The sequence below is a fragment of the Ovis canadensis genome, chromosome 9 (genome assembly GCF_042477335.2).
Source record: "Ovis canadensis isolate MfBH-ARS-UI-01 breed Bighorn chromosome 9, ARS-UI_OviCan_v2, whole genome shotgun sequence".
Lineage (NCBI taxonomy): Eukaryota > Metazoa > Chordata > Mammalia > Artiodactyla > Bovidae > Ovis > Ovis canadensis.
The window spans coordinates 50,754,896-50,777,521 of NC_091253.1; the positions used below are offsets into that span (position 1 = coordinate 50,754,896).

Here is a 22,626-nt window from a genome sequence, read left to right on the forward strand (position 1 = left end):
TTTATTCAAATACTTGAGAGGTTATATTTATATGTACAAATATATACATATACTCAGATCTGCATGCTTATCTTGTGGTAGCCTCATGTTTCTAGAAATGCAAGATTCGTGAAAAGAGTGTCCTTTGATTCACTTTGTACCTTGAGAGTCTAGCAGATCACTCAGTATGTGTTTAGTGAAAGAAAGAATACACAAATTAAACCAGGAGGAAATGCTATTACTAGTGAGGTAAGGACTAGTGTGACAGACCAACTAGTTATTAGAAAACTCTTAGGATTATAGTTTGTATGCGTACATGCATTGCCCTTCTGCTCATATCTCCAATCATGTCATTTTTGTTGATAAATATTTCTCTTTTGCTTCACTATTTGCTGTCAATCCATGGCCTTTATAAGGCGTTTACTCTTTCATTTTCATACCAGTTTTCCCTTTTCCTTTGAAAAATGTGGCCAGTGCTCAAAAAGCTGTAATTTCATCTCCTCCCTGAGCTAGGACAGCACTTGGTTTTCACTTCTTTTATGTCATTCATCTCATTGTGCTCCATTATTTGGGAACTTGACTCTATGGCTCCTCCTAGGTTTTCAAGCCCTTTTAAGAAATCTGATTTCTTTCCTTTTGTATTTTCATCTCTGGCATTGCCTAGATTGGTTCCTGGAACATCATGGATGTTGGATGAATTGAACTTTATAATTTGAGATCTTCTGTACAAGCAGTGAGACAGTTACTTTAAACAATGCTTGTCTGGAGATGAAGAGTAGAAATAATTTTTAAAGAGAAGGTTCTCAAGGTAAACATCCTATTTATTAAACTTCTCCGAGGCAAAAATGAGAGTTGCATTTTATACAAATAAAAAGACTTTGGTGCATTTAAAGTGTTCCTCTAAAATTAGATGTGCTATACATTGTAAGGGATTTTTAAAGATTCTTAGAATAGGATCTCTTTTGTATGGAAGATGAGAAGAATGAGTATGCACAAGAAGAACAGGTCAAATGTGTCTTTGGCTGGCCGAGGAGAATGACGTGAATTCCTTATTTCATTTATAAATCCTGACTCTGTTACCCGGAAGCACTTCAGAGCTACTAATGATCTTTCGGAGGTTTCTGATGTTGCCTCTGTCACGCTCTTATTTCTTTCCTTGATTGCTCTTCAGTATTTGGATGGCTGATGTGTTGTCCATCTCTGCAACTTGACTGTTGGCTTTGGGTAGTGACCCCCAACTTAGTCCTTGACTAAATACATAACATAGTGTTATATAGCACTGTTATATATATGTGTGCGTGTGTGTGTGTGTGTGTGTTATATAACACACATGACACAGTGTTATATGGTCATAGGGTTTTAATTTTGTTGTTATTTAAGCCATGGGACTAGTTGGTTTGAAATATCAGTGCAACTGAACTATGTCAAAGAGGAAAATCAAAACAGCTGTGGAAATGATGCCTATCTGTGCCTTAGTAATTATTATAGAAGAGAAAATAAGAGAAGGATCTTAAAAGCCAAGACAAATTAGCATTACATTGCCTGAGTGTTTGGTGCTGGAATAGGGCTTGTTTCTGACATTAGCTTGTAGCTCAACCTACAAAGATCAGAGAGGACAGAAAGCTATTACATTTGAACAGGTGTTTTGAACTCTTTGGAAATAAATGTGTAATTTGATTTGCAGAGACAAAAGAGGTACTTCATTGTAAAAACCAAACCATCACTTTCCCAGGAGTTTCAGCAAGAAGACTTTTGGATGCAGAAATCAGGTGGAAAATGTGCAAAATATGTTTCTTCCTGAAATATTGTTAGCCAAACCTTGAGATCCAATATATTGCTTGTCATGTCCATTTTATTTGATCCTGAACCGTTGGCTCTGTTTGGGTGGAAAAGCGATCTTTTGATCACGTTTCTTTGCAAATGTTTTCAATCAATCTTACTACCTGCAAAAATACCTAAGTAGTTGAGGATGTGGGTCTTTCCATTGAGTTCCCTGTGCTTTAATCCAGAGTGTAATTCATTTACCCAATATACAACTGCTGAATTCAACACATGCTAAATAGTATAGAGCCACAGATATAGTTGTTGAGGAAGTACAGAGTAAAGACCTCGCTGAACGTAGTTTGGGCTACTTTTACATATCACAATCAGTTCTAATATTTTCTGTTTTACTTTCTAAGTATTAATATGTCTTCCTTTTCTTGCTTCCTTGAAGATTTATTCTAATTCATTTAGTACTTATGAGAATAAAAAGAATATTCTAACTCCAGATATCCACTGGAAAAATACCAGGTAATAATTTTGGCAAGCTGCTCACAACATGCATCAGATAATCCCTTGATGGAGTTCAGTGGTGTCCTTGCATTGGCTATCTGTCACAATGCAACGCCTGCAAGCTCTTCTTAGTTCAACCATAAAGATGAAAGAAAGTCCAGTCTTGATGACAATTCATTCATGTTTCTGTTGTGATGGATGGCACTATTCAATGACCAAAGAAGCATCCAGGTCTCATTAAACCGTCATGCCAGTCAGGAATGGCACAACATGGGCCCAATTGAAAAGGAACCTGCCATTTTTGAGCTTGATGCCAGCTTTCCGGCATCTCTTTTGTCTGGTTTGATACATTGAGATCTCAGTTAATGCTGATGACAAGTACGTACACTTTTAGTTGCCAGCCAGGTCTTAACTTTCACAAAATAACTGCTGGAGACATTTTGGCCCTGAGATAGCTGCTGGGATAAAAGGCACCTTTCACTAAACAACACTACTCTCCTCTCTGTGTAGAGTGCCCTAAATGCGGTCACTGGAGGGTGACTGTGAAAACCACGGTAGAAAAAGAAAATTGCTGGATTCATGGTTGGCAGTACAGAGTTACATAAAGTTGGCCATACAGTTGTAATCTTGCTGGTAAATCGATACATGTTGCCATGGAGAGATGGCTACAAGAGGAAAAACAGATGGTGCTGGTTGTGCTGGAGACAAAGAAATAAAAACTCCAAGTTTCCTTCCATGTACAAGTTATGTAGCAGTCAATAACCGAGGGGAGAATAATCAGGCTCATATTACCATTTTTATCACATTAATGCAGAAATATACCATGAAAATTGTTCCATTATTCATTTCCTTGTTTTCCAGCTCAGGAGTTACCTCTCTCACCTCACTTGTTAAACCACTTGCCTTATTTCCTCCAACTCATGTAAATGCCCATTTTATTTACTCAGTCTACCATAATTTAAACCAAGATGTCCCACCAAGTATTTTCACAGCAATTTCTCTTTGTCAGAGAGAAAAGAGAATCTTGTTTGACAGACATTTATTGTAGAGCTACAATATGCAAAATACTGCTATACCCTTTGTATGTGTGCTGTCTGATACAAATATAAGCTGACCCAAGCCCTGGATTATTAAATACTATATCTTATGCCTCAGACTGTTTTGCCCTCTAACATTTGCATGATGACAAACAGCATACGTTAGTTTTTCAACTTAACATAGGCTGATTCCTGAGTTTCTAAAAATGCATAATTCAGTAATGAAAAATCAAATTTCAATCACTATTTTCAAAGATTTCTTCTTTTATTTGTTCCAGTGTTTAACATTAAAGAGTAATACTGCTTGATGGAAATGAAATGTGTTCAAGTTCCTACTTTGCCTCAGAATAGAGAGGATCTATGTCATTAGTTCCTTAATAAAGCATATCAGTGGAACTTTGTTTCCTTGAAACAAGACTTCTTTAAATTCCATAAGAGGAACACATAATAGAGGCAATATATTATTTGAGATCAGAAATATCTTTGGAAGATGTATTTCTGGCAGAATGGTAGAATAATTTCCCTGAACATCACTGCTGTTAAAAAACCACTGTGAGTGTCATATTTAAAAGATGTTTTAGTCGCGTCAGTGAGTTAACAAGAAACTAAGTTCTTCTAAACTTGAACTTCATTTTCAAAACTCAGAGAATAGAGAAAAAGAGATAAATTCCAAATGACTCTCCAATCTGGGAGTCTAACAGAAGACCCTTCTCATAAAACTGGAAGCCCGCTCAGATATAACCTCAAAGTGAAGGTGAGAGGTAGTGCAAAACCTATTCCCAACAGACGAGCAAACTTGTCTGCCTCTAGCCTTAGCCTCGGGCTTTGCAGGTGGCTCAGTGGTAAAGAACCCACCTGCCAATACAGGAGACCCGGGCTCAATCCCTGGGTCGGGAAGACTCCCTGGAGTAGGAAATGGCGACCCATTCCAGTATTCCTGCCTGAGAAATTCCAGGGACAGAGGAACCTCATGGGTTATGGTCCATGGGGTTACGAAAGACTCAGACAGGACATAAGGACCAAACATCAACAACCTTAGTCCTAGGTGGAAAAAAATTTAAAACAACTCCTCAATATTCATTAAAATAGATCCTCACATGGATTTGTAAACTAAATTCACACCATTTGAGAGATGCAAATACAAATAAAAACCCAAAAGAAAAGAAAATCCTTTGGGGTGGGAAAGGGGTTAATATGTCTTCAAAATAAATCATGAAATTTCCCAAAGATAAAGTTCCAAGAAACTAGATTCACAGTAAACAATTCAGAATATACAAAGAACCAAGGGGCCATACCTGTAAATCAAGGATTAATCAAATAACTGAATCAAACTCACAAAGACTAAACTCACAATGATTAATCAAATAACTGAATCAAACTCACAAACTCCTGTCAGGCACAGAACAGGAAAAAAGCACAAATTAAAATGCTCTAAGAAATGAAAGAGAGGTTTGAGCTAAGGAAAGAGTAAAATGACTAAGTGTATTTGAAAATATCAAATAGAATGAATAAAAAAATATACATAATATTGGGGCTTCCCTGGTGGCTCAGATGGTAAAGAATTTGCCTACAATGCGGGAGAACTGGGTTTGATCCCTGGGTTGGGAAGATCCTCTGGAGAAGGGAATGGCTATCCACTCGAGGATGCTTGCCTGAAGAATTACATGTACAGAGGAGCCTGGTGGGCTACAGTCTACAGGGTGGCAAAAAGTCAGACGTGACTGAAGGACTTTTCATACATGCATATATAACATTAATTTTTTAAAAAAACTCAGTGAGTGGGTTTACCAGATTTAAAAGAGTGGAGAAAAATAGTGAATGGAAAAATAATTGGTGAAGATATTATACAGAATGCAATTCAGAAAAACAAGAGTGAGAAAATATAGAAGATTAAAGGGCAGGAAGATGGAGTGAGAAGTTCTATGTTCCTGAATACAGTTCTGGAAGGGAAAAAAAGAAGAGAGGCACAATACAAGTGTAACTACTTAGAGAGGATTTTAGCTGAGAATTTTCCAGAACTGATGCAAAATATCACATCAATCATCACGTTATGGAAGACCAAAATTTACCAAGAAAGATAGTTGAAAAGACACAAAAATACATCGGAGTCATCCTCAAAGCTTCAAGAACGTAGAGAGATTTTTAAATCTATTGGAGAGATATGGAGGAGACATTGATAATTTCTTTGGAAGGAATGATGCTAAAGCTGAAACTCCAGTACTTTGGCCACCTCATGTGAAGAGTTGACTTATTGGAAAAGACTGACGTTGGGAGGGATTGGGGGCAGGAGGAGAAGGGGACGACAGAGGATGAGATGGCTGGATGGCATCACTGACTCAATGGACGTGAATCTGAGTGAACTCCGGGAGTTGGTGATGGACAGGGAGGCCTTGCGTGCTGCAATTCATGGGGTCGCAAAGAGTTGGACAAGACTGAGCAACTGAACTGAACTGAACTGTATGCTAAAAAGTCTAGGTTGATTATTTGTATAAAAGAAAGCCTTGAGACTAATATACCTGAAACTAATAAGGGCATAAAATGAAATGGGAAAAAAACTGAAATTTCAAAAGAAGTGATGAAAGTAGAAGTAAAATCCTAGAAATACAGAAACAGAAGAAACAGAAATACCAAGCAAGGATAATATAAACAAATCCAAATAATATAAACAAAACCAAATATATCATTAATCACAATAAATATAATTGGACAATAAAAGACAAAGATCCTCAGGCTGCACTGAAAATAGTGAGCCATAGGCTTATGTCACGCATTTAATGTGAGCTGCTTATAGATGCCGTAAAGATAGGCATAGTTTTTAATCCACTTTTCTCATTTCTCTCTTTTAATTTGCATATGTAGACTGTTCACATTTAATGTGATTCTTGATATATTAAGGATTAAAATCTAAAATTTTATTTTTCACTCTTCTTTTTCTGCTTTCCTGTGGGTTATTTGAACATAGCTGATGAAGACGATTTCGGCAATTAAACCATAGCTATTGGCTAGTGATAACTGTGAAGAAGAAAACAAAACGCAAGTGTACACCAGGAACACCTCAGTCGTTGTCTAGGGTTTTCACTAGTTCTGTACTTAGGGACACGGTCCACAGTCCATGGGTCGCTGCACCTTTCCCAGGATATGAACAGCAATGGGACACTCAGCAGCTGCTACATAGTCAACTAAGAGTGGCAAGAGCAAAACAAAGAGAACCATCAAAAGGAAAATGAACAGTTGAAGTTCGCCTGCTTTAACACCATCAACTGATTATCACTTAAAGGTCTGTTGTACATTCTAATTTTCAGGTGAGAATGGCTTCTGTATAGCATAAATACTTTGACATGTTCAAGTGTTTTCCCATATTATTTTCTAAAGGAGAAACATTTAATTTCCTTCCCAAATGAAATGTATACCTTAAAGGAATTCTTTAAAAAGGGGAATTTTACAGGTGGTGGCCGCAACAAATAAAAATGTGAAAAGGCCCTTAGGGAAACTTTCCACCCATAACCTTCTCTCTGTCTTCTCATGCTGGGTTGCCATTTCCGCCAGACCTCAGTGGGAGTCTTAAATGCCGCAGCAGGCACGTTCCCGCCAGCTGTTGGTGGGCTTGTATAGGTCACCCAGCCTAGGGGTTCAGCTTTAGTGTTCTTGGGTCTCTTATGGCTCCACTGGAGGGTTGAAATTTAATCTTCAATCGCTGTTCTGTAACAAATTGGTACTTTGGGCTTTTGCTAAAATAGTTGCCTTCTTCCTGGCTTGAGCTATTCATGAACTGGAACTGTGTTTTTTAAGGTCAGCTTCAACCTGGCAAAGTTGGAGGAGTTAGGCTGCAGGATAATTTCTGGCAGGGGAAGGATGCTTAGAAGCTGAATCAAATGATGTAATTGTCCTCTTTAGAGATCAAGGGACATCTTCAAACAAATACCGACAGATTATTCCCTCCTGCCTAATTTTTGTGAAATTCTTACCCATTCAGGCTCGATATGAAAAGAGGGAGTAGAGTGCTCATCACCTGGTTTCTCCATGGCATGGTTCGTTTTATGTCTCTACTGGTATCTGCAGGGCTAGCAAAGAAGTGTGAAAATGCCTCTCTGGACAAGAACCTTTTGATAAAATGTAAGAATCTTTTTTTCAAACTGTATGCTACCAAAAGAGATATTTTTAAAGTTTATTCAATTTTAAGAGCCTCATTTCTCAAAATTAAACCCTACAGTTTGAAACTTTGCATATTTAGTTAAGCTAACTGGGTTGATATGAGACGTTGCTAAAATAATCCCTAATAGTCAATCAGTTCAGTTCAGTCGCTCAGTTGTGTCCAACTCATTGCAGTCCCATGGATGCCAGCATGCCAGGCCTGCCTGTCCATCACCAACTCCCAGAGTTTATTCAAACTCATGTACACTGAGTCAGCGATGCCGTCCAAACATCTCATCCTCTGTCATCTCCTTCTCCTCCTGCCTTCAACCTTTCCTCAAATCAGGGTCTTTTCAAATGAGTCAGTTCTTTGTATCTGGTGTCCAAAGGATTGGAGTTTTAGCTTCAACATCAATGAATATTCAGGACTGATTTCTTTTAGGATTGACTTTCAAGAGTCATCTCCAACATCACAGTTCAAAAGCATCAATTTTTCAGCACTCAGCTTTCTTTATAGTTCAGCTCTCATATCCATACATGACTATACTGGAAAAAGCATAGCTTTCACTAGATGGACCTTTGTTGGCGAAGTAATGCTTCTGCTTTTTAATATGCTGTCTAGGTTGGTCAGGTCTTTTCTTTGAAGGACCAAGCATCTTTTAATTTCATGGCTGCAGTCACTATCTGCAGTGATTTAGGAGCCCAAGAAAATAAAGTCTGCCTCTGTTTCCACTGTTTCCCCATCTATTTCCCATGAAGTGATGGGACCAGATGCCATGATCTTTGTTTTCTGAATGTTGAGCTTTAAGCCAACTTTTTCACTCTCCACTTTCACTTTCATCAAGAGGCTCTTTAGTTCTTCATTTTCTGCTATAAGGGTGTGTCATCTGCATATCTGAGGTTATTGATATTTCTCCTGGCAATCTTGATTCCAGCTTGTGCTTCATCCAGCCCAGCATTTCTCATGATGTACCCTGCATATAAGTTAAATAAGCAGGGTGACAATATACAGCCTCGATGCACTCCTTTTCCTATTTGGAACCAGTCTGTTGTTCCATGTCCAGTTCTAACTGTTGCTTCCTGACCTGCATACAGATTTCTCAAGAGGCAGGTCAGGTGGTTTGGTATTCCAACCTCTGGAAGAATTTTCCACAGTTTGTTGTGATCCACACAGTCAAAGGCTTTGGCGTAGTCAATAACGCAGAAGTAGATGTTTTTCTGGAACTTTCTTGCTTTTTCGATGATCCAATGGATGTTGGCAATTAGATCTCTGGTTCCTCTGCCTTTCAGAACATCTGGAAGTTCATGGTTCACATACTGTTGAAGCCTGGCTTGGAGAATTTTGAGCATTACTTTACTAGGGTGTAAGATGAATGCAAATATGAGGTAGTTTGAGCATTCTTTGGCATTGCCTTTCTTTGGGTTTGGAATGAAAACTGACCTTTTCCAGTCCTGTGGCCACTGCTGAGTTTTCCAAATTTGCTGACATATTGAGTGCAGCACTTTTAGGATTTGCATCACATTAGGATTTGTGCATCATTTTTAGGATTTGAAATAGCTCAGCTGGAATTCCATCACCTCCACTAGCTTTGTTCATAGTGTTGCTTCCTAAGGCCCACTTGACTTCGCATTCCAGGATGTCTGGCTCTTGGTGAGTGATCACACCATTGTAATTTCCTGGGTCATGAAGATCTTTTTTGTGTAATTCTATGTATTCTTACCACCTCTTCTTAATATCTTCTGCTTCTGTTAGGCCCATACCATTTCTGTCCTTTATTGTGCCCATCTTTGCGTGAAATGTTCCACTGGTATCTCTAATTTTCTTGAAGAGATTGCTAGTCTTTCCCATTCTATTGTTTTCCTCTATTTCTTTGCATTGATCACTGAGGAAGGTTTTCTTATCTTTCCTTACTATTCTTTGGAACTCTGCATTTAAATGGGTATATATTTCCTTTTCTCTTTTGCTTTTTTCTTCTCTTCTTTTCACAATTATTTGTTAGGCCTCCTCAGAGAGCCATTTTGCTTTTTTGTGTTTCTTTTTCTTGGGTAAGGTCTTGATTCCTATCTTCTGTACAATGTCACGAACCTCTGTCCATACTTCATCAGGCACTCTGTGTATCAGATCTAATCCCTTGAATCTATTTGTCACTTCCACTGTATAAATGTAAGTGATTTGATTTAGGTCATACCTGAATGGTCTACTGGTTTTCCCTACTTTCTTCAAGTCTGAATTTGGCAATAAGGAGTTCATGATCTGAGCCAAGGTCAGCTTCTGGTCTTGTTTTTGCTGACTCTATAGAGCTTCTCCATCTTTGGCTGCAAAGAATATAATCAATCTGATTTTGGTACTGACCATCTGGTGATGTCCATGTGTAGTCTTCTCTTGTGCTATTGGAAGAGGGTGTTTGCTATGACCAATGTATTCTCTTGTCAAAACTCTGTTAGCCTTTGACCAGCTTCCTTTTGTATTCCAAGGCCAAATTTGACTGTTACTCCAAGTATCTCTTGACTTCCTACTTTTGCATTCCAGTCCCCTATAATGAAAAGGACATCTCTTTGGGGTGTTAGTTCTAGAAGTCTTGTAGGTCTTCATAGAACCATTCAACTTCAGCTTCTTCAGCATTACTGTTGGGGCATAGACTTGGATTACTCTGATATTGAATGGTTTGCCTTGGAAACGAACAGAGATTATTCTGTCATTTTTGAGATTGCATCCAAGTACTGCATTTTGAACTCTTTTGTTGACTATGATGGCTATTCCATTTCTTCTAAGGGATCCTTGCCCACAGTAGTCGATATAATGATCATCTGAGTTAAATTCACCCATTCCAGTCCACTTTAGTTTTCTGATTCCTAAAATGTCAACATTCACTCCTGCCGCCTCCTGTTTGATCACTTCAAATTTGCCTTAACTCATGGACCTAACATTCCAGGTTCCTACGCAATATTATTCTTACAGCATCGGACTTTACTTCCATCACCAGTCATATCCACAACTGGGTGTTGTTTTTTTTTTTTGGCTCCATCTCTTCATTCTTTCTGGAGTTATTTCTCCACTGATCTCTAGTAGCATATGGGGCACCTACCAACCTGGGGAGTTCATCTTTCAGTGTCCTAATCTTTTTGCCTTTTCATGCTGTTCATGGGGTTCTCAAGGCAAGAAAACTGAAGTGGTTTACCATTCCCTTCTCCAGTGGACCACGTTTTGTCAGAACTCTCCATCATGACCTGTCCATCTTGGGTGGCCCTAAGTGGCATGGCTCATAGTTTCATTGAGTTAGACAAGGCTAAGTTATTGTTGTGTGTGTGTTAGTCACTCAGTCATGTCTGACTCTTTGCAACCCCATGAATTTTTGCCAGGAAGGCTCCTCTGTCCATGGGATTTTCCAGGAAAGGAAACTGAAGTGAGTTGCCAAGCCCTCCTCCAGGGGATCTTCCCAACCCAGGGATCAAACTAATGTCTCTTAGGTCTCCCGCATTCGCAGGCAGTTTCTTTACCACTAACGCTACCTGGGAGGTCCCAGAAGGAGCACCATATCATGAAACATCCCACTGTGCCCCCTGTGTTATTTCTATCTCTTGTGAGAGAGCTCATTTCAGAATTTAACCTCATTAAAGTGTATATTTTGTTGCATGAGTTCAGAGTAGTATGGGAGAAAGGATGTAGGATCAGGGCACAAAGACGCTAGACCTCTCTGATGCTCATCAGTGGAGTGTTCCAAGTTTCTTCATATAAGGATAATAATGTTTATCCTATTTTGTTAGCATCAAATTAGATTAATGAATATGGAAAAATGTAAGCATTAAATACTGTCCCATTCATGGTATTACTATTCTTTCAGGCTTTAGAGCACTTTTTTTCAGTTAGGTGGTTTCTGCCACACTGAGAAATTGGTGAAATAGTCGTCACTCAAACAGTTGACATGCTGAGTCAGTGCATGAGATATACTAAAGAAATTTTCCTGACTGAATTTGTGGTTCATAAATGCCCTTCACATGAATCTTTCAGCTCATTGGCCTCCATAAATCCATCCATGGGCAGTGCAATATCTGTTCCTTTTTAAACAGGAAACTTGGTATGTTACCCATGGTTTCTTATTTCTTCAAAAAATAGACTTGCAACACAACACGTGGTTGTTTTCTGATTTCCCAAAATTGCTTACATGACAAAGTAGTTTATATATTTCTGATTGAATTGTAAGAGTAGAAAGTGCTCATTCAATTTCCTTGAGATACAGGGATTCAAAATATATTGACAGAATTCAAGAAGCCTTTTCAGATATTCTGGAGACAGTGCCCGAATAAAGCTAATTCAATGAACAAATTTCAACAGACACTTGACATTAAGAAAATACTCTTCCTCTGAGCTCTCATGGTTCTGCCTCCCCTAGCTGCAAATGCATTAGTAGACATTCAGGCCACTGCAACTTGATTTTACTTTATACATTTCACTAAATTATTGGTTTCTGGTTTCACTGGAATAATAGCCCTTGCCCTCTAACTGCTACCAAAAATAATACTAAACCATGCATAAACTGTGAAGCCCTTAACACAGCTGCTTTCCTCACTGGGTAAACCAAATCGTGCACAGGCTATATCTGAACTTCCTAGGTCCATCACAGTCTGTGCACATCCTAAGCCTTGGTTACCTGTTCATAGGCAAAAGAATCCTCTCCAAAACAGCACCTGCTTTGACACAGTGGTAAATCTGCAGGTTATTAGGACTTTTTGTGACACATCTCTATAAGTAGGCTCATGATAAAAATGCTACTGACCTTTCTATATATATATTTTTTTAGAGCCATGAAAAAGTATTCTCAGATTATGGCTTAAAACATAAACTTGTAATTTGGTCTAGGCCAGGTCTATGAACATAGAAGTTTTGAATCATCAACCTTGAGCATGAAAAGTCCATTGAGATTGAGTAGCTATGAGATTCTAGAACAAAGGAAGCAAGGATGGTGGTGGTAGAGCTGAGGGCTACACTGACCTTCCAGACAAAGATGAACCTCTTCTAATACCAAAAGTTATTTGAAATGGTCTGGAATGTATCAATTTAGCTAATGCATACATGCTCAGTCGTGTCTGACTCTTTGCAACTCCAGGGACTATAGTCTGTCCATGAGATTTCTCAGCAAGAATATTAGAGTGGGTTGCCACTTCCTCTTCCAAGGGATCTTCCCAACACAGGGATCAAACCCACTTCTCTTGCATCTCCTGCATTGGCAGGTGGTCTTTTCACCACTGCACCACCTGGGAAGCCCCAACTTAGCTAGTAGGAGTGTTAATTAGAGCTTTTGCATTCTCCCTTTTTATGAAAGATGAGCTTTCTCAATTCCTAGACCAGAGGTTATATAGAAGAGAGTATCAGTCATACAATAAGCTTTAATTTTGGTGTTTTAGGAAACCATCGTTTGATCAAATACCTTCCTATAATTCGACTAACATGAGCAACACTGGTTTGATCTGTTGTATTGTGTCTGACTTTATTGAGCAGTGAAAAGTGTAAGAGAAATGAAAGTTAAAGGGAGCTCACCTTTCTTACTGTGAAGTTCAGCCTCCAAGGGTATTCACTTCTTAACAATGAGCATTCCTACCTAGGTTTTGTTTAGATAGAAGCATATTATGTACATCCAGCTAGGAAATGCTTAGGAAAATATCTGGTCACCTAGAGTTTTTATAGCTCTTTAATTAAGTATAAATAAATTTCCACAATTTATAATAATTATGAGCTATTAAGCAAAACACTGTGTTAAACATAATATATGGATATATGGATCAATAAGAAAGTTACTGTATTTTAGAGTGTCTAAATATGCAGAGTACATCATGAGAAATACTGGACTGGAAGAAACACAAGCTGGAATCAAGATTGCTGGGAAAAATATCAATCACCTCAGATATGCAGATAACACCACCCTTATGGCTGAAAGTGAAGAGGAACTAAAAAGTCTCTTGATGAAAGTGAAAGTGGAGAGTGAAAAAGTTGGCTTAAAGCTCAACATTCAGAAAACGAAGATCATGGCATCTGGTCCCATCACTTCATGGCAAATAGATGGGGAAACAGTGGAAATAGTGTCAGACTTTATTTTTGGGGGCTCCAAAATCACTGCAGATGGTGACTGCAGCCATGAAATTAAAAGATGCTTACTCCTTGGAAGAAAAGTTATGACCAACCTAGATAGCATATTCAAAATCAGAGACATTACTTTGCCAACAAAGGTCCATCTAGTCAAGGCTATAGTTTTTCCAGTAGTCATGTATGGATGTGAGAGTTGGACTGTGAAGAAGGCTGAGCGCCGAAGAATTGATGCCTTTGAACTGTGGTGTTGGAGAAGACTCTTGAGAGTCCCTTGGACTGCAAGGAGATCCAACCAGTCCATTCTGAAGGAGATCAGCCCTGGGATTTCTTTGGAAGGAATGATGCTAAAGCTGAAACTCCAGTACTTTGGCCACCTCGTGCGAAGAGTTGACTGATTGGAAAAGACTGATGCTGGGAGGGATTGGGGGCAGGAGGAGCAGGGGACGACAGAGGATGAGATGGCTGGATGGCATCACTGACTCGATGGACGTCTGAGTGAACTCCGGGATTTGGTGATGGACAGGGGGGCCTCGCGTGCTACGATTCATGGGGTCGCAAAGAGTCGGACACGACTGAGCGACTGAACTGAACTGAACTGAAGTCAGACAGAAAAAAGCAAGTATCATATATTAACACATGTATGTGGAATCTAGAAAAACAGTGTAGATGATCATATTTGTAAAGCAGCAATAGACACAGGTAGAGAACAAATGTATGAATACTAAGAGCTGAGGGGAGGCGGCTGTGGGGGAAATTGAGAGACTGGGATTGCCATATATACACTGTTGATACTATGTATACAATGGATAACTGATGGGAACCTACTGTGCAGCCCAGGGAACTCTCCTCTATACTCTGAGGTGACCTAAATGGGAAGGAAATCCAAAAAAGAGGGGATATATGTCTATGTAAGGCTGATTCATTTTGCTGTACAGCAGAAACTGACACAGCAATGTAAAGGAATTATACTCAAAAAAAAAAGAAAAGAAAAGAAAGAAGAACTGCTGTATTTTACATGTGCCCCTGTTTGTCTCTATCTACATTGTCTGGGCATAATAAGGAAATAGGGACCTTTATGGTGCTATTGGGAGTATTTGTGGTTAATTTGAGGTGCAGTTAATGATTCATAGATTTACAGGAAACATTTTCACCTTGGAACCTGACAGAAGGAAATGCCTGACCTGCAGGAAGAATTTTAAAACATACCCCTTCCCCTTGCCATATACACAGAGTTTACAGAGAATATTCAGCCCCTTCTCAGTTCTGTTATACTTTATAGGGTCAAAGGAAACTTATATTTTCGTAATCATAATGAAGGCCTCTGAGCTTTCTGCAATTGGATTCTGAAAGTTACAAGCCGAGTTACATTTTTATTATAATGAGTATGAGATAATTCTCACACCATCCCACGTATGACGTAGGGTTACATATCTCTCCTTAGTTCCGGTGTTGCCATCTAAGGAGAAGGTTTCAATGATTTCTTCATCTTTACATTCTAAACCATGCCCAGTTTTACTTTTCTTGGTACTTTTGAAACATACTTCCTTTGCATCACTTATTTGGTCTCCTTCCGTTCCTTCCTTCCATCTTATTCACATTCTGTCTGCCTTAATTTTTTTAACTGGTTAGGAAGAGATCCATATTCTCGTCCATCACATTCTTGGAACTTCCAGAGTCTTACCCACTGGACCTGTCCCCTAGAAAAGCTCTTCAGGCCACTGCTTCCTGTTCTGTTTTTAAACTAGGGACCAGATAGTTTTGCTTTCCTCTGGGTTGTTTGTTCCCTTTCTAGTTTCTTGAATTCTCTATCTTGGTTTAAACTCAGGTTCTCCCAGGGTCTCATGCATTCTCTTCTTTGCTGTGGCGTCTCTACAGAGCTCTCCGTCCTCTGCTGTCAGCGGACCAGATGCTTTCTAGAAACCACTCGTTTCTAAGTGCCATGTTCCGTGGTGCAGAGGTAACTATTTAACCATAGGCTCTCATTACAAATAAACAAGACCTTGATTTCTTAGTGCTTCCTGATGTCCATGTTGTGGGTAGCCTATACTTCTCCAGCAAATCTTCCTGACCCAGGAATCGAACCCAGGGTTTCCTGCATTGCAGGTGGATTCTTTACCAACTGAGCTGTCAGGGAAGTCCATGTTGTGAATATACTGGGCAAAGTCACCTTCCCAAAGCAACATCATTCATAGAGAAGTTGAAAAGAGATGTACCTGATCTACACTCCCCACCCTGCACTAGTGGCTTAAGCACAGTATTGATGAGACCATTTTGACAGACATGTTTCTAAAATATATTCATACGTTTTTGAGTTAACAAAGCAACCGTGATATCATTTAATTTGATTCTGTGGCTCTCAGTCATCATTATTAATGCCAAGCTCTAAGGCAAAAAGTGCTGTCTCTAAAGATGATGACAGTGAGAGGACATGTGAGAGTCTCAGTTGTGTCTGACTCTGCGGCCCCATGGGCTGTAGCCTGCCAGGCTCTTCTGTCCATGGAATTCTTGAGGCAAGAGTACTGGAGTGGGTAGCTGTTTTCCCTTTTCCAGGGTATCTTCCCAAGCCACAGATCAAACCTGAGGTCTCCTGCAGGTGAATTCTTTACCATCTGAGCCACCAGGGAAGCCCAAAGAGAATATATTTGCCTCTAAACTAAATGGCTTAATAGTCAAACATGGAAATTAGATAAAATAAGTAATGCAGAATGCAATGGTATTTTGTTTACCTTTAGAGGACTTTTTGTCTTTGTTAGTTGACTTTTTCAAACACAATACTCAAATCTAATTTTCATGATTTGTATAGTTGTTTTAGCTGTCTCTCGCCTCATTCTTGATATGACCTCCTTATTTGTTTGTTTTTTGTTTATGACCTTTTATTTGTGCTTTGATTTAAAATCATGGTAAATCCATTTTAAGTTATCAGAGAATAAGTATTAATAAGTAGAGAAACGGGGTGTTTTCATAAAGAGTGCAGATTTTCAAATGACTGGTGTTAATTTGGCTTCCCTTTCATTGTGTATTTTCTTTAATATCATAAAAGAGAATGCTATTCATGCGTCTTCTGACAGAAAAGAAAATGGGTTTCTCTGTTTGAAAAGTTCACTTTAAAGGTATTTGTGATGCACGATGGCTTTAAAATCGGTTGCTTTTCACGATGAATTGCCTGCAGCTGCTCTTCAGGATTTTGTGTTTTTTTTCTGAGCACATCCATCCTTTTTGGATACAAAACCCCACATATTTACATCACTGATGGACCAATAAGTAGAATGCTGCATTTTTAGGGGAAGGTTCTTGGGAACTATTTACAGTCAGGAGCAGAAAAGCAGGGGGTTGAAAACACAGTGCTGCTTCTTACCTCGCTCTGATTATTTTGAGTTTTAGCCATTCCTGTATATCCTCCCGTTTGCAAGTGCAGGGGCTGGTGACAAATCACTTGATGATCAGGAAATACCATGAAATGAATGTGGTTCTGGTGTGGTTGTCTTGAGGTATTTGCTCATTTCTCTTTCTCCTTCACATCTTATTGAAGGTGGATCTAAACCAAGGTAAATTCAGCTTCCTGGATAGAGGACATTTCTTTATGTCCAAGGAAATTAAAGTTATTCAGGCATACACGTGCCACATAACTAAAAACAAATACCTAGGGTACCATTTTCTTTTCAGACCTGCAGTTTCTAGTGCCGGCAGGATGGTTGATCAGTGGGTAATTTTCTCAGAATTACTATTTTATCAAAGTTAATGTAGAAGAATGCTTCAAATGTATTAAGATCCATGTCCAAACACAGCAGGTGTGATTATAAAATTTCTAGATATAAAGCATAATAAATGTTATTTGTACATTATAATGACATTGTTGACATTCACTGGACTATGTGAAATTCATCTGTTTCATCCTAAAGAGTATGAGTGTATACTTTAGTATATTTTAGAATTGCTTAAAAATGTAATTGTATCTAATGCAAATATAATAAACTGTGACATGTGTAAAATTGTCATTACCCTATAATTTTTATCTGGGTATTTAGAAAGGATTATACCTAATTGAATAGTACTTCCCTATAGCTCAAATGGAGAAGGAAATGGCAACCCACTCCAGTATTCTTGCCTAGAGAATCCCGTGGACAGAGGAGCCTGATGAGCTGCGGTCCGTAGTGTCGCACAGAGTCAGACACGACTGAAGCGCCTTAGCATGCGTGCATGCATTGGAGAAGGAAATGGCAACCCACTCCAGTATTCTTGCCTGGAGAATCCCAGGGAGAGAGGAGCCTGGCGGGCTGCCATCTATGGGGTTGCACAGAGTCGGACACGACTGAAGCGACTTAGCAGCAGCAGCAGCAGTAGCTCAAATGGTAAAGAATCTGCCTGCAATGCAGGAGACCAGGGTTCGATCCTTAGGTTGGGAAGTTCCTCTGTAGAAGGGAATGGCAATCCACTCCAGTATTCTTGCTTGGAGAATTCCATGGACAGAGAAGGCTGCTGGGCTACAGTTCATGGGGTCGCAAAGAGTTAGACACGACTGAGCAACAAACACACACATACCTAACTGAAGATGAATTTTCATGTAAATATATTGTCTCATAAAATGTCATTCAAAGGAGCTATGAAACTCCAGTGTTAGATTGGGAGCTAAAGTATATAAATAAGTAAGCTCATTTTGAAAAAGTAGTTATCATCATTAATGTAAATAAGTCAAAAGTAAATAAATAAGCTTCATTTTGAAAAAGTGGCTAGCCATTATAATCAATGACAATCTAAAGAAAGGAAAGAAAAAACAAAGATTTGATAATTCATATTTTACATAGGAAGGTAGAATTGGGGGTAGTTTTTGTTATTTTTGTTTGTTTGTTTTCCTAAATATTAATAGTACTGGCATTGAATCCTAGAGTTACTGTTCTAAGTATGTTATAGCTAAGCTAGTCATTTTACCAAAAATAGTGATAGGTTAATATTAGAAGATATGATATCATAAAAGATTTACTACTATAGAAAAGGATTTCAGGAATATATCTCTAGCGCTCCAGAAAGGCTTAAAATCTATTTCTAGTTGAAGTTCTGATATTCAAAGTAATTTTAGTATATTTTCTGAGGTGTTGCATAAAGTGGTACATGAGATGGGTGACACAATCTTAGTGAAGCCAACGTTGATGTGGTCTGATGGTGCACAGGTTATATACTCATGGACTCTCTTTGCTTTGTTGCAGCTCTCAGCATTAGAGAGGCAGATCTTTGACTTCCTTGGCTTCCAGTGGGCGCCCATTCTTGGCAATTTTCTGCATATAATTGTCGTCATATTGGGTTTGTTTGGAACCATTCAGTACAGACCTCGATATATTGTGGTGGTAAGTCTTATTTTTAACTTGTGTTTTCATATAACGCTGCAAAACTGTTAGGAGAAGAAGAAAATTATTTCAGTTGTTCTTTCTGATATAATATGGCTTGGCTGTACTGGCCTTCATTACTGAATTCTGTGGAGAGATGATTATCTGTGGGGAAGAAGGCTCAGTGAACGTTTACAACGAAGGCAAACAACGTGACTGTGAGTGTGAGATGCATAGTGTAACTGAGATCAAGATTCACAAGGGAATTTAAGGCGAGTTTCAGTAGAGGATGACCTGTGGTCTTGATGTTAGATGATATGTAAATGTGCATTAGCTATCATTTCAATCACGTGTGTCACTAACACTAAAAAGCAAACTTGCCTAGCCATAACTATTTACTAACTGATTAAAAAGCTGTTTAGTTTTAACTGATGTAATGAATGCATGTGCATTTATTTCATGAAGTGAAGTGAAAGTCGTTCAGTCATGTCTGACTCTTTGCAACCCCATGGACTACAGAGTCCATCGAATTCTCCAGGCCAGAATACTGGAGTGGTAGCCATTCCCGTTTCCAGGGGATCTTCCCAACCCAAGGATCAAACCCCGGTTTCCTGCATTGCAGGCAGATTCTTTACCATCTGAGCCACCTTTTTTTCATACTTTTTCCCTAATTTACAGTGTACTATATATTGCTAAACATTTCTCAACTTTGTGATGATAAATTTGAAACAAACACATGCTCCAAACTACCACATACATGGTCAGCACACCCTCCATTGTAGAAAAATTTAATAAGGAATTTAATCTGTGCTCCACATTTGACTGGAAGTTATTTTCAGTAATTAGTTCTCTTTTCTAGAGGGGAATATTTTAGGCTACATGTATGTATAAGAAGGTTGTGAGAAATACCAAGCAAATGTAAGCAATTGTAATGAGGAGTAACACACTCTAAAATGCTCACTGAACCTGAAAAAATATATGGTGTTCAGTAGAATTAGTGAATATTTTCTTGCAATGCGAGTGATTGCGTCACTAGAAGAAAACCAAAAGACTTAGCAGCATGCCATCTTCCTGTTTTGGTTTAATTCAATCACACCTATCAAAAAGAAAAAAGTTATAATTTTTTCTATAAATGCATCAACTTTCTGAGTCTCAAAACTCGCTTTGGGAGTATCTTTCATTGCATCACACAGAGGTGAAGATAGCCAGCTCACAGCAGACCCTGTGCTCAAACTTGCCACCCGGGTACAGGAGAGCATTTCTGTCCCTTGGCTGACTGCAAGGGCTAAACAATGCCTGCTTTATTCTTCTTCCTGAAAGAGAACCTTTGCAACGCCACTGTATGATCTACTAGAAAGATGTTTCACAGAGTTGGACTTGCAGCATGGAAGACTTTAGTATGCATAATATTAAACTCTTACCGGAGTCTGTGTGTGCTCAGTCGCTCAGTTGTGCCTGACTCTTCGTGACCCCGTGGACTGTAGCCCACCAGGCTCCTCTGTCCATGGAATTCTCCAGGCAGGAATACTGGAGTGGATTGCCATTTCCTCCTCCAGGGATCTTCCTGACCCGGGGATCACACACGCATCTCTTGCATCTCCTGGATTGGCAGGTGTTTTCTTTACCATTAGTGCCAGCTAGGAAGCCCCGAGATTCTGCCTTGCTGCTGCTGCTAAGTCGCTTCAGTTGTGTCTGACTCTTTGTGACCCATGGACTGCAGCCTACCAGGCTCCTCCGTCCGTGGGATTTTCCAGGCACGAGTACTGGAGTGGGGTGCCATCGCCTTCTCCGGATTCTGCCCTAGAATTATTTAAATCTTTATTATTTCATGGATAATAACTTAATCAAGAAGTTTTATATTACTTTAAAGGCAGAAATGATAGCTAACTTGATATTTTTTGAATACAGATTAACACTGGAATTAAAAGTAACCCAAAACTTCCTTTAAAAATTAAAAAAAAAAGAGGAAAGAAAAAAAAAACAAGTAAGTATGCTACGTCCATAAGTTAGTCCTTTGGACTTTTATACAAAGGTCCACATCCAAAGAACTGCAACTTCCTTTCATTTGAATTATTATACAGCGAAATACGGGGCTTCCCAGATGACTCAGCTGGTAAAGAATCTGCCTGCCAATGCAGGAGACACAGGAGACATGGGTTCGATCCGTGGGTCAGAAAAATACCCAGGAGGAAGAAATGGCAATCCACTCCAGTATTGTTGCCTAGAAGATCCCATGGACAGAGGTGCCTGGCAGGCTATATACAGTCCAAAGGGTCACAAAGAGTCAGACACGACTGAACACACATGCACTCTGTACACAGGGAAATATCCCTACTATGTCATCATAAATCTTCCCCCAGAGTTACTGTTCAGAATGGCAATTAAGAGTATTAGGTTCATATCCAATGGTCTCAGATTTAAATCTCCCTGGACATGAATACTAAACTCCAAAAACTGTTAGAACAATAACTGAGCAAGAAACAGATCCTTTTTTTAAAACAATAAGCATAACATATTGTATATACTGCTGCTGCTGCTGTTAAGTTGCTTCAGTCGTGTCTGACTGTGTGCAACCCCGTAGATGGCAGCCCACGGGGTCCCCCATCCCTGGGATTCTCCAGGCAAGAACACTGGAGTGGGTTGCCATTTCCTTCTCCAATGCATGAAAGTGAAAAGTGAAAGTGAAGTCGCTCATTCGTGTCCGACTCTTAGCGACCCCACGGACTGCAGCCCACCCGGCTCCTCCGTCCATGGGATTTTCCAGGCAAGAGTACTGGAGTGGGATGCCATGCCTTCTCCAATTGTGTATACTACTGTATCTAACTGATACACATGTGAATGAATTAATGAATGGTCTTCTTGGTAAATGAAAAACAAGCTTGGGAAGTAAAAAATAAAGTAGTCTGAGTTATAGACTAATTGCTCAATGAGAAAAAAAATATACTAGGAGACTTCTAAAGTTCATTTCAATTAAAAAATGCTGAAATATCCTCATAAAACTATGCAATATCCTGGAAGCCACATAGAACAACATAAATGGTTTTTCATCTTTATAGGCACTGTCCTAATTAAATTAGGATTTAAAGTAGGTGTACTGAACATAAGCAAAGTAGGATAGATAAATAGTTGATAGATTATATAGAGATGATGGGTAAATAGATGGATAAATGATTATGCAGAGTGAATGTTTCTTTACTTTGAGAAGTTACGTCTTCTATACTGCAGGTATATCTGCGTGACTGTCTGAGTTTGTAGGCATACTCCATGGTGACCAAAAGATATTTGTTTAAAATGGAATGTATCTCTTTTTTAAAAATTCTAGGTTCAATTGCATAAATAAGTTTGTTGTTGTTCAGTCACTAAATTGTGACCTACTCTTTGCAACCCCGTGGACTCTAGCCCACCAGGCTCCTCTGTCCATGAGATTTCCAGGCAAGAATACTGTAGTGGATTACAATTTCTTTCTCCAAGGGATCTTCTGGGACCAGGGATCAAACCTGTGTCTCCATTAGCAGGCAGATTCTTTACCACTGAGCCACCAGGGAAATCCTAAAAAGAAATTAGTCCTCATCAAAAAGATGACAAGGAGGATAGCCAGTATCTTATACCATATGTTGTCCTGATACTTTCTACCTCAGCAAAATTCCTTTGGCTGTGTTATCCTTCCTTTTTCCCCTGTGTACAGATTTGGGTCTCCGGTGCACACTGAGGTATAAAGCTTCCATCTCAAAGCAATCCAAAATTCAAGCATATAGATATTCTTTGTTCTCAACAGGCCAATGTATTAGAATAAAGAAACTTACAA

At 39.1% G+C, this 22,626-nt stretch overlaps 1 protein-coding gene across 1 annotated transcript in view; it reads left to right on the top strand.

The window, feature by feature from the left end:
• The window catches only part of NKAIN3 (sodium/potassium transporting ATPase interacting 3), a 288,131-nt gene that overhangs the window by 20,303 nt on the left and 245,202 nt on the right, over window positions 1-22,626 (top strand). The window contains exons 2-3 of the mRNA XM_069600342.1: window positions 15,329-15,460; window positions 18,705-18,842. Coding sequence (XP_069456443.1) covers window positions 15,329-15,460; window positions 18,705-18,842 — 270 coding nt within the window. The remainder of the gene's footprint in view (window positions 1-15,328; window positions 15,461-18,704; window positions 18,843-22,626) is intronic.